Source organism: Ranitomeya variabilis, chromosome 1 (assembly GCF_051348905.1).
Source record: "Ranitomeya variabilis isolate aRanVar5 chromosome 1, aRanVar5.hap1, whole genome shotgun sequence".
In the NCBI taxonomy this organism is placed as follows: Eukaryota; Metazoa; Chordata; class Amphibia; order Anura; family Dendrobatidae; genus Ranitomeya; species Ranitomeya variabilis.
In genome coordinates this window covers 43,357,376-43,370,121 of record NC_135232.1, presented here as the reverse complement: position 1 = coordinate 43,370,121, position 12,746 = coordinate 43,357,376, and the positions used below count along the sequence as shown (strand labels likewise).

The 12,746-nt window shown below is 44.4% G+C and overlaps 1 protein-coding gene across 19 annotated transcripts in view; it reads right to left on the bottom strand.

Annotated features, from left to right (window-relative positions):
* Positions 1–11,719: 11,719 nt before the first annotated feature.
* Positions 11,720–12,746, bottom strand: part of NEDD4L (NEDD4 like E3 ubiquitin protein ligase) — a 291,147-nt gene continuing 290,120 nt past the window's right edge. For all 19 annotated transcript variants that reach the window (XM_077282677.1, XM_077282730.1, XM_077282720.1 and 16 more), the window contains one exon: positions 11,720–11,966. In XM_077282677.1, the coding sequence (XP_077138792.1) occupies positions 11,864–11,966 (103 nt within the window). In that variant the 3' untranslated portion in view covers positions 11,720–11,863. The remainder of the gene's footprint in view (positions 11,967–12,746) is intronic.

Here is a 12,746-nt window from a genome sequence, read left to right as displayed (position 1 = left end):
GCGTATTATCCCTGTACTGTGACATCACTGTGTGTATTATCCCTGTACTGTGACATCACTGTGTGTATTATCCCTGTACTGTGACATCACTGTGTATTATCCCTGTACTGTGACATCGCTGTGTGTGTTATCCCTGTACGGTGACATCACTGTGTGTATTATCCCTGTACTGTGACATCACTGTGTATTATCCTTGTACTGTGACATCACTGTGTGTATTATCCCTGTACTGTGACATCACTGTGTGTGTTATCCCTGTACTGTGACATCACTGTGTATTATCCCTGTACTGTGACATCACTGTGTGTATTATCCCTGTACTGTGACATCACTGTGTGTATTATCCCTGTACTGTGACATCACTGTGTATTATCCCTGTACTGTGACATCACTGTTTATTATCCCTGTACTGTGACATCACTGTGTGTATTATCCCTGTACTGTGACATCACTGTGTGTATTATCCCTGTACTGTGACATCACTGTGTATTATCCCTGTACTGTGACATCACTGTGTGTATTATCCCTGTACTGTGACATCACTGTGTGTATTATCCCTGTACTGTGACATCACTGTGTGTATTATCCCTATACTGTGACATCACTGTGTGTATTATCCCTGTACTGTGACATCACTGTATTATCCCTGTACTGTGACATCACTGTGTGTATTATCTCTGTACTGTGACATCACTATGTGTATTATCCCTGTACTGTGACATCACTGTGTATTATTCCTATACTGTGACATCACTGGGTCTATTATCTCTGTACTGTGACATCACTGTGTATTACCGTATATACTCGAGTATAAGCCGACGCCACAAAAAAACTGGGAAAACTTATTGACTCGAGTATAAGCCTAGGGTGGAAAATGCAGCAGCTACCGGTGAATTTCAAAAATAAAAATAGATGCTCCATACCATTCATTATTGCCCCATAGCTGTGCCATATAGTGCTCTGCACCATTATTGCCCCATAGCTGTGCCATATAGTGCTCTGCACCGTCCATTATTGCCCCATAGCTGTGCCATACAGTGCTCTGCACCATTATTGCCCCATAGCTGTGCCATACAGTGCTCTGCACCATTATTGCCCCATAGCTGTGCCATATAGTGCTCTGCACCATTATTGCCCCATAGCTGTGCCATATAGTGCTCTGCACCATTATTGCCCCATAGCTGTGCCATATAGTGCTCTGCACCATTATTGCCCCATAGCTGTGCCATATACTGCTCTGCACCGTTCATTATTGCCCCATAGCTGTGCCATATAGTGCTCTGCACCATTATTGCCCCATAGCTGTGCCATATAGTGCTCTGCACCATTATTGCCCCATAGCTGTGCCATACAGTGCTCTGCACCATTATTGCCCCCATAGCTGTGCCATATACTGCTCTGCACCGTTCATTATTGCCCCATAGCTGTGCCATATAGTGCTCTGCACCATTATTGCCCCATAGCTGTGCCATATAGTGCTCTGCACCATTATTGCCCCATAGCTGTGCCATATAGTGCTCTGCACCGTTATTGCCCCATAGCTGTGCCATACAGTGCTCTGCACCATTATTGCCCCATAGCTGTGCCATATAGTGCTCTGCACCATTATTGCCCCATAGCTGTGCCATATAGTGCTCTGCACCGTCCATTATTGCCCCATAGCTGTGCCATACAGTGCTCTGCACCATTATTGCCCCATAGCTGTGCCATACAGTGCTCTGCACCATTATTGCCCCATAGCTGTGCCATATAGTGCTCTGCACCATTATTGCCCCATAGCTGTGCCATATACTGCTCTGCACCGTTCATTATTGCCCCATAGCTGTGCCATATAGTGCTCTGCACCATTATTGCCCCATAGCTGTGCCATACAGTGCTCTGCACCATTATTGCCCCCATAGCTGTGCCATATACTGCTCTGCACCGTTCATTATTGCCCCATAGCTGTGCCATATAGTGCTCTGCACCATTATTGCCCCATAGCTGTGCCATATAGTGCTCTGCACCATTATTGCCCCATAGCTGTGCCATATAGTGCTCTGCACCGTTATTGCCCCATAGCTGTGCCATACAGTGCTCTGCACCATTATTGCCCCATAGCTGTGCCATATAGTGCTCTGCACCGTCCATTATTGCCCCATAGCTGTGCCATATAGTGCTCTGCACCGTCCATTATTGCCCCATAGCTGTGCCATATAGTGCTCTGCACCATTATTGCCCCATATCTGTGCCATATAGTGCTCTGCACCATTATTGCCCCATAGCTGTGCCATACAGTGCTGCACCATTATTGCCCCATAGCTGTGCCATATAGTGCTGCACCATTATTGCCCCATAGCTGTGCCATATAGTGCTCTGCACCATTATTGCCCCATAGCTGTGCCATACAGTGCTGCACCATTATTGCCCCATAGCTGTGCCATATAGTGCTCTGCACCATTATTGCCCCATAGCTGTGCCATATAGTGCTCTGCACCATTATTGCCCCATAGCTGTGCCATATAGTGCTCTGCACCATTATTGCCCCATAGCTGTGCCATATACTGCTCTGCACCGTTCATTATTGCCCCATAGCTGTGCCATATAGTGCTCTGCACCATTATTGCCCCATAGCTGTGCCATATAGTGCTCTGCACCATTATTGCCCCATAGCTGTGCCATACAGTGCTCTGCACCATTATTGCCCCCATAGCTGTGCCATATACTGCTCTGCACCGTTCATTATTGCCCCATAGCTGTGCCATATAGTGCTCTGCACCATTATTGCCCCATAGCTGTGCCATATAGTGCTCTGCACCATTATTGCCCCATAGCTGTGCCATATAGTGCTCTGCACCGTTATTGCCCCATAGCTGTGCCATACAGTGCTCTGCACCATTATTGCCCCATAGCTGTGCCATATAGTGCTCTGCACCATTATTGCCCCATAGCTGTGCCATATAGTGCTCTGCACCGTCCATTATTGCCCCATAGCTGTGCCATACAGTGCTCTGCACCATTATTGCCCCATAGCTGTGCCATACAGTGCTCTGCACCATTATTGCCCCATAGCTGTGCCATATAGTGCTCTGCACCATTATTGCCCCATAGCTGTGCCATATAGTGCTCTGCACCATTATTGCCCCATAGCTGTGCCATATAGTGCTCTGCACCATTATTGCCCCATAGCTGTGCCATATACTGCTCTGCACCGTTCATTATTGCCCCATAGCTGTGCCATATAGTGCTCTGCACCATTATTGCCCCATAGCTGTGCCATATAGTGCTCTGCACCATTATTGCCCCATAGCTGTGCCATACAGTGCTCTGCACCATTATTGCCCCCATAGCTGTGCCATATACTGCTCTGCACCGTTCATTATTGCCCCATAGCTGTGCCATATAGTGCTCTGCACCATTATTGCCCCATAGCTGTGCCATATAGTGCTCTGCACCATTATTGCCCCATAGCTGTGCCATATAGTGCTCTGCACCGTTATTGCCCCATAGCTGTGCCATACAGTGCTCTGCACCATTATTGCCCCATAGCTGTGCCATATAGTGCTCTGCACCGTCCATTATTGCCCCATAGCTGTGCCATATAGTGCTCTGCACCGTCCATTATTGCCCCATAGCTGTGCCATATAGTGCTCTGCACCATTATTGCCCCATATCTGTGCCATATAGTGCTCTGCACCATTATTGCCCCATAGCTGTGCCATACAGTGCTGCACCATTATTGCCCCATAGCTGTGCCATATAGTGCTCTGCACCGTCCATTATTGCCCCATAGCTGTGCCATATAGTGCTCTGCACCATTATTGCCCCATAGCTGTGCCATACAGTGCTCTGCACCATTATTGCCCCATAGCTGTGCCATACAGTGCTCTGCACCATTATTGCCCCATAGCTGTGCCATATAGTGCTCTGCACCATTCATTATTGCCCCATAGCTGTGCCATACAGTGCTCTGCACCATTGCCCCATAGCTGTGCCATATAGTGCTCTGCACCGTCCATTATTGCCCCATAGCTGTGCTGCTGCTGCAATAAAAATAATAAAACACATACTCACCTCTCTTGCTTGCAGCTCCTCAGCGTCCGGTCCCGGTGTCTCTCCGCACTGACTGATCAGGCAGAGGGCGGCGCGCACACTATATGCGTCATCGCGCCCTCTGACCTGCACAGTCAGTGCGGAGAGACGCCGGGAAGATGGCGCGGCGCCCGGCGTGTGGAACGAGGACAGGTGAATATGTAATACTTACCTGCTCCCGGCGTCCCGCTCCTTCCCCCAGATAGCTGGTCTCCGGGTGCCGCAGCCTCTTCCTCTGTCAGCGGTCACCGGCACCGCTGATTAGAGAAATGAATTATGCGGCTCCGCCCCTATGGGAGGTGGAGCAGCCTATTCATTTCTCTAATGAGCGGTCCCACATGACCGCTGAACAGGGGAAGAGCTGCTGCACCCGGAGACCGAGGGACGGGCAGGGGGAGCGTCAGGAGCGCCGGGACTAGGTGAGTATGCCTCAGCGCCCTCTCCCCCTCACCCGCCGACCGTGACTCGAGTATAAGCCGAGTGGGCACTTTCAGCCCAAAAATTTGGGCTGAAAATCTCGGCTTATACTCGAGTATATACGGTATCTCTGTACTGTGACATTGCTGTGTATTCTCTGTACTGTGACATCACTGTATTATCCCTGTACTGTGACATCACTGTGTATTATCCCTGTAGTGTGACATCACTGTGTGTATTATCCCTGTACTGTGACATCACTGTGTGTATTATCCCTGTACTGTGACATCACTGTGTGTATTATCCCTGTACTGTGACATCACTGTGTGTATTATCCCTGTACTGTGACATCACTGTGTGTATTATCCCTGTACTGTGACATCACTGTGTGTATTATCCCTGTACTGTGACATCACTGTGTGTATTATCCCTGTACTGTGACATCACTGTGTGTATTATCCCTGTACTGTGACATCACTGTGTGTATTATCCCTGTACTGTGACATCACTGTGTATTATCCCTGTACTGTGACATCATTGTGTGCATTATCTCTGTACTGCGATATCACTGTTTATTATGTGTGCTGTGACGCTATAATTATCTCTGTACTGTGACATCACTGTGTGTCCTATACCTGTGCGTTAGAGAAACGATTAAAAAAGTTTTGTTTTTATTTCACTTTCTGAACCTTATACGCAATAGTTTTGCTGTGGGGCCCCATAGTTAGTTACTTTGCCCCTAAAAATAACAAAACAAGACATTCCCCTGATTAAATTCATACCATGAGATTGTGAAACCTCATGGAATTTTCAGCTTTTCTTCTCACAGCTTTCCCACAGAACACCACAATATGATGAACCCCACCACAAACAGTGCCACTGTATAACTGCTTGCATACAGTATAATCTCTCCACATAGCCCTCCATAAAGTATAAAGACTTCCCCATAGTACAATACAGTGTACTGCACTCCCCATAGTCCTCCATACAGTATAATGTACTACCCATAGTCCTCCATTTAGTATAATGCAGTCCCCATAGTCCTCCATACAGTATAATGTACTACCCATAGTCCTCCATTTAGTATAATGCAGTCCCCATAGTTTTCCATACAGTATAATGCACTCCCCATAGTCCTGCATATGGTATACTGCACTGCCTATAGTCCTCCATACAGTATAATCTGCTCTCCATAGTCCTCCATACAGTATAATGCACTCCCCATAGCTCTCCATATAGTATGACACTCTATAGTCTCCTTATAGTATACTGCACTCCCCATAGTCCTTCATACAGTATAATGTGCTGCCCATGGTCCTCCATATAGTATAATGCATTCCCCATAGTCCTCCATACAGTATGCTGTGCTCCCAATAGCTCTATATATAGTATGACGCACTACATAGTAATCCATACAGTATACTGCGCTCCCCATATAGTATGATGCACTCCAGTCCTCCATACAGTATAATGCGCTCCCCATAGCTCTCCATATATGCACGCCAGTCCTCCATACAGTATAATGCGCTCCCCATATAGTATGAAGCACTCCATAGTCCTCCATACAGTATACTGCACCCCTTATAGTCTTGCATATAGTATAATGCATTCCCCATAGTCCTCCATACACTATACTGCGCTCCCCATAGCTCTCCATATAGTATGACACACTAAATAGTCCTCCATACAGTATACTGCACTCCCCATAGCCCTTCATACAGTATACTGCACTCCACATAGTCCTCAATATAGTATAATGCACTCCCCATAGTCCTCCATTCAGTTTAATGTGCTCCTCATAGTCCTCCATATAGTATAATGCATTCCCCATAGTCCTCCATACAGTATACTGCACTCCCCGTAGTCCTCCATACAGTAATGAGGCCACCACAATGTACTCACAAATTAAAAAAAAAATAAAACAAAAAAACACCGCCATCTTAATTGGCCTCCTATAAACCTGTGCATCTGCCATACATCCATTACACAGACACCAAATGTTTATTTCAGATTTTTTTTTTATTAAATATTCAGCAATAGGCATGATTTCATTACAACACCTTCATTTATTTTATTTTTTCAACATATATCGCTTTCCATGACGGAAGCAGTTAGTCGTCATCATCCTCAGTTTATCAAATCCATTTATAAAGCTATCATAACTGTTAAACAAGCAGTAGACAGAAGCCATACATTATATATGCTATACAGTCATAAGGTACTGAGCGGCCGTCGGATACATACGTTTCGCCCGCTAGAACATTTTTTTTCCATGTGTTTTTTTTACCCCCCTCCTCCCCACTTATAATAAATACATATGAAACAGTATAGAATTGGAGAGACATCTGGGGTCTATGAAAGGCATCGTCTTGTACATTTGTTTGGAATGTTTTATCTCCTATACATTTGTAAGGGGAAAAAAAAAAACTACGAGTTTTACTTAAAAAATATATTTGGCAAATTTATTCCCTTTATAAAGGACTAGAGAAAAAAAAAACCAAGATGTCAGGATGAGATCCAGAAATAGAAAACGGAGCAGAACATTTCACAAGAAGTAAATCCAATCGATGATGACGAAAGGCGCCATCTTGGCATTTTGTAATTACTTATTTCCCCCTCTTAATACCTAGAAAACATCTTCTTATGGATACATGTGATTAGCAATCTTTATTATTTAGGGTTTAGAATATACAAAAATATACAAAAATACCACAAGGGACCTGAAAACAGAGTTACCCAATGATAACCCGTATAGTTCATGACATTCGTAAAACTAGATATAAATTACACAAACTTTTCTCATATAAAGAAACTATGTTGAATTCAGCACCATCATCACAGCGATGGCCGGGATCAATGGCGAAAAGGGTTACCAGAAAGAGAAAAACATGGCTGCGCTCTTCCGAAAAGAAAAATGGCATCACACCGGCTCACAGGTAATGTCGCTCATACCCACTCACAATGTAGCTAAGCTGCAGCACATGTGCGGCACTATTTCTAGAAGAAGACAGCCATGGTTTTTTTTGTTGTTCTTTTTAATACCCCTTTTATAGTTGGCCGAAACAAGTTCAGATCATTGATGATACATTGTTAAAATGGTTTCAAATTAAAAAAGAAAAAGGCTTAATTGACCCAAAAAGTGTCCAAAATTAACTTTTTAGAACATGTTTATCTGATTCTACTCTGGTTCTCTGCAATGTTTCACACATTGGTCCGTACTCCGGTTGCGCGTCTCCTGCCAGAACGCAATAGCCTCATATATGCGCCTATGAGGTTGTTCAGGAGGAGTCAGGAGACCTCCCGGCCAATCCATACACAGGCTATGAATCCGGCCTTACGTGTTGTCTATGGTGACAGATCGTAGAAACTAATCCATGAAGACCGTGTGAATTTTTTGACGGACTGATATCAATGTATGGTGCAATCGGTACCGACGAGATGTCCCAACGTGGCGGAGGACCAGACTCGAAAACGCCGCGAATGTACATGAGAACGTGTTACATTTTGGGTCAATTATACCCATTTTATGAAAAGTAACATAACACTTTTCGGATCGGTGTAAGAAGAGGAAGGGTTGCCGGATCGTGTCCAACTGAAGGAGACAAATCATTTCTGATCCCCGCCTACTAGAGCGTCAGTCGACCACAGGGATTCATTATATAGGCGACATGTAGAAGAAATAAATATACTGTTTACATTTTTTTTTATATTTTTTTTTTATTACGTTAAGCAAGAAAATAAATTACCCAGAACAAGTGAGAGGGGTGTGAATGTAAAAAGGAGGTTCCTTTTTTTTTTTTATTTTTTTTTTTTTTTTTTTTAAGGTTAATCAAATTTTACCAAAATATTTCCACAAAAAAAAGTCCCATTTTTGACCAGTTTTACGAGATTACGTGAAGATGTGAGAAGCATTTGTGGCACCCAAGTTTAAGGAAAACCAAGAAGCCAGACCTTACAGTTTGTCCTCCCTCAACGTTTTCTCCTTCTCCCAGAAGAGCTACTCCATGGGACAGTGCTATGTAGTCAATATAGCAGCGAGGATCTGGTGGGCATATATTTCTGTAATCCTGGCCACAAAGAAACAAAGCAAAAAAAAAACGTAAAATACCAAAACATTGTCCTGGCATTGTAAAGTGGTAATGTCTAGGAGGAAAAAGGAGCTGAACCATGAAGTGGTGGCAACACAATCATTTGTAACGCTCAACACCATATTCTGGGACTCGTGAGAGCTTCACGAAATGGGCTTACATGTTTCGGGAACCATACACAAGACTATGTTGCTGCTACCAATGGACCGGCATTAATGGCAACGCCAATGGCTGGATAATGGAATCTCCAAAATTGCGACAACATTTGGTTGAAGACTCATTGAGCAAAGCCTTTACGCTAAAAGAGAGATCCATAGAAAGGGTCTTTGGAAGAATGTGGCCGCCTCGTCATCTACAAACTATGATGCTGCTTCCGACTTAATGAATCGGCATGTCCTATTAGATTTTTTTTTTTATCCTCTGGTTTCTTGAAATGTTTGAATACTAGAAGGAGGTCTTTGAGCATAAATCGAGGCCCACGCAAATGGTCTTACCGAATGTGGCTTCCTACGAGCTGGAACACTATCTGTGATCCTGACTGTAGTAGACAACCCTTATCTACAGGAAAACCTTCCAAAAAAGACAAGCCAAAGGCCAACCAACACAGTACTGACATCCATAGTTTTTGACTGAGCTCTAGGTACACAAAGGGGAAAGCTAAGATGAGACCTTTAACAGGTCAGATCCATAAGGTGATGAGAACTTCTGGGGTCAGGGGGTAGGGGCTAAACCCCGGTAAGGAGCATGTTCCTGCATGTAAATATAAGGACATGTATTGTATATATACCTCTGCTCTTCTCTGTGTCCAGGGATTCGGTTAATTAAAGTGCATGTCCCCTTTAAGGATTGAGTGAGAGAAGACATTAAAATGTAAGACTCACATAAGGTACTTGCTGGCATATACACATGACAAGAAGGAAAAGTTTGGGATCGGGGCGATAATGGTATTATCTATAGTATCTACTGAAAGGAAATCCCCTCTGCCCCCCCTTTTTTTCTGCATCCGTGGGAGGAGCTTATTCCCTTTAATAATAAAATATTCATATTCATTCCAGCCTAAAATATAAAAAAGGTGCTTCTCCAGCATGCGAGAATCATTGGCAGCCCTCTTTATAGTGAGAGGCGGCCCCGATCTCTTCATACAGAGCACAAAATCGTCAAAGATCTAGGCTTCCTGCAGCCACCACTAGAGGGAGCTTACTGTATACTGGTTATACATTGTACTCCATTATGATACTGTATGCGGTGAGCTCCCTCTAGTGGTGGCTGCAGGCGGATGGCACATTGTCTATTGCCGAAAAATGGGGAGCGGACAGTTATAAAAGATTTAGCACAGAATATTAAAGGGAACTCATCCGGCAACACAAATAATGAGGAGGCTCCATTATGACAAGTATCCATGTTTTAATGATAAAAATATTTTTAATGAAGCCTCGGTAATTAGATGACTAATCATGGGAATTAATAGCAGGTGCAGATCCGCTGCTGCTTGACTAGCAGCTTCCTCTCTATACACACACATTACTAGTCATGGGTGATAGGTCCCCACTGACTTCTCCCCACCCAGCTCTGCTTGAGTGACCATTCCCTTCCTATACATTCGCAGGGGGTTGGTTGGCCCCCTCTAACTTTGACCTGCTCAGCTGTGCTTGACTGACAGTTCCCATCCTATACAGTCGCAGGGAGTTGGTCCCCACTGACTTCTCCCTTCCCAGCTCTGCTTGACTGACAGTTCCCTCCCTATACAGTCGCAGGGGGTTGGTCCCTGCTGACTTCTCCCTGCCAGCTCTGCTTGATTGACAGTTCCCTCCCTATACAGTCGCAAGGGATTAGTCCCCGTAGACTTCTCCCTTCCCAGCTGTGCTTGACTGAAAGGGCGCCATTTTGAATTGTATTCAGCATCAACATGACCCTGATATAGTTGCACCCACCACCGTCTGGCCTACAAGATGTTAGTGGTCCGGCGTAGGGGACGCACTGACGTCACTGTACTGTACTGCACTTGTGCGGACCATGGTGGCGGTACAATGGTGGAATCAATACTCTTGGAGGGGAATATAAGAGGCATTTGTAAAGTGGACACAACACTTACTTTGCCCGGGCGCTGGTAACCCACACTACGCCCCTGGGCTAAAGGGCATGTTGAGTTAGGAGTTGGGCAACAAGACTTGGCGATTGAAGACCTCTTGGCAACAAATGTACGATAAATGGCAAATCTTAGGTAAGGGACGGCGGTTACACATATTGCACTGGGTCCCAGGAATTTGGGGAGTCAGTAGGGAGTCAGTTGACAAACAGAAGACGAGAATCGCGCAGAATTTTGAATGCAGCTCCGGATTAGAAGTCTCACATTTCTCCAGTTAAATGGCATCGAAAGTGTTCAAGTACTTCACTCATTGGGGGCTCCGAAAGACAAAATAAGAAAACAGCATCATCCCCGATGTTGGAAACCTTGATCCAAGATGACTGCACAAAGAAAGTTGGCTCTTGGGAACGTTTTGTTTGTTTGTTTTTTTCCATTTTTGGAGAACACAACTTTAATATTATAGTGAAAAATATTTCTAAATCATTTTAAAAAGTAAACAAGGTTGTAATACTATACCTTCAAAGTGATTAGTTCCATTCATAGTCATTAGGAAGTCTGCAAAATACGAATTTAAAGGGCCGGCACCACATAAATAGAGAAAGTCCTCCTGAAATGTAATCTAAGTATACAACGAACAGCTCGCGATAGACGTAGCGATGGGACAAGTACCGTCCAACAAGTCTCGTAGCTCCGGACGCCTGCACTGAGCAAGCTGCACTGCAGAACCAGCGCCACGGGGCTCTTTGTCAAAGACCAAAAAAAATAAAAAAAGGTTCACAATTGGCACAGTGACGCCTCGGCTTGCGCCCGAGTTAAAGTTGTACCATCTTACCAGCAAAATCTCAGCAAAGAAGCCGTTGCCTTCCATTTACACCCGCAGGCAAAGGTAAAATTGTAGCAATCGTGAAATAGAACGATCTGACTTCGCTACGTAAACCGATACAATGTATCCATGGCACAAAACGGCGCCACTTTCGTCCTTTACTTTCCTGAACGTTTTTTTTATCCTCTTTTAGAGTTTTGTTTGTTTGTTTGTTTTTTTTAATATAAAAATTCTTTTCTTTTTCTTTTTTCTTTCATCTTGCAAACGTCTCTGGTTCATCAGTGGCAATGTCCGGGTCATAGGTTTCCAGGCGAAAGACTCATTTTTTTATTTTTATTTTTTTAGAAGATGCAGGGGGAAAAAAAAGGGAGTCCCTCGCTAATCAACGCCTTCGAATCCCTGAGCGTTCTCCACCGCCATGAGAAGCTTTTCTCGTAAATCTTCAAAGGAGTCGTAGGGAGGTAAATCTAGACGGTTAAAGCTGCAAAGACACAAAAAGAAGAGTGTGTTACTAAAGGGTCTGAAAAGTCAATGATGAGGATGACGAGCCACAATAGGAGTCACGGCAGAGGCTGCTCCGTGTGAAATTGGATCCACAAAACAGAACGTTTTCTTATTTGGTGACATCATGTAGTAACTGCTCGTCACCAGTAGGGGACACTGCTGTATAGTATTCTTGGCTAACTTACCTACAGCCCCACCAATTATTACTGGGGGGACCAACCTCTCTGCAGAGCTCATTCTTGAGGTGCGCACATTCCGCCATCACTCGTGTAAGGGATTGCCGCACATAGGATTGCCATTTTCGACAGTCCCATGAACAATGAATGGAGTGATCCACGGCTCCTTGCAGGTGGAGATCTGCAGAACGTCAGTCTTAGGATTGTTGAGGGTCCCAACAGTTGATCCCCCTGTGATCAGCAAGTCATCCCCAATTCTCAGAGACAACTTGATATTTTGGGAACAACCCTTTAAAGAAAGCCTGTCGCCAAATGTTTTGTGTTGAATTACACACATGATGGCTGAGCGGTGGAATAAAAGTGTTTTATTTATTTTTTATTTTGTCTCTCTATTGCGAAGATTTTAGCAATCAAATATTGGGCACCCATTGAGTTAACATCCACTTAAACGTAGCTAAAGTTATTAGTGTACTTCTACTCCCTGTAGCATTTTTTTCTGGTGACAGGTTCCCTTTAACTGGAGTTAATAGCTCCACACTTCTGTGTAGTATATCTTCATTGCTTCTTTCGTCTGCACACTC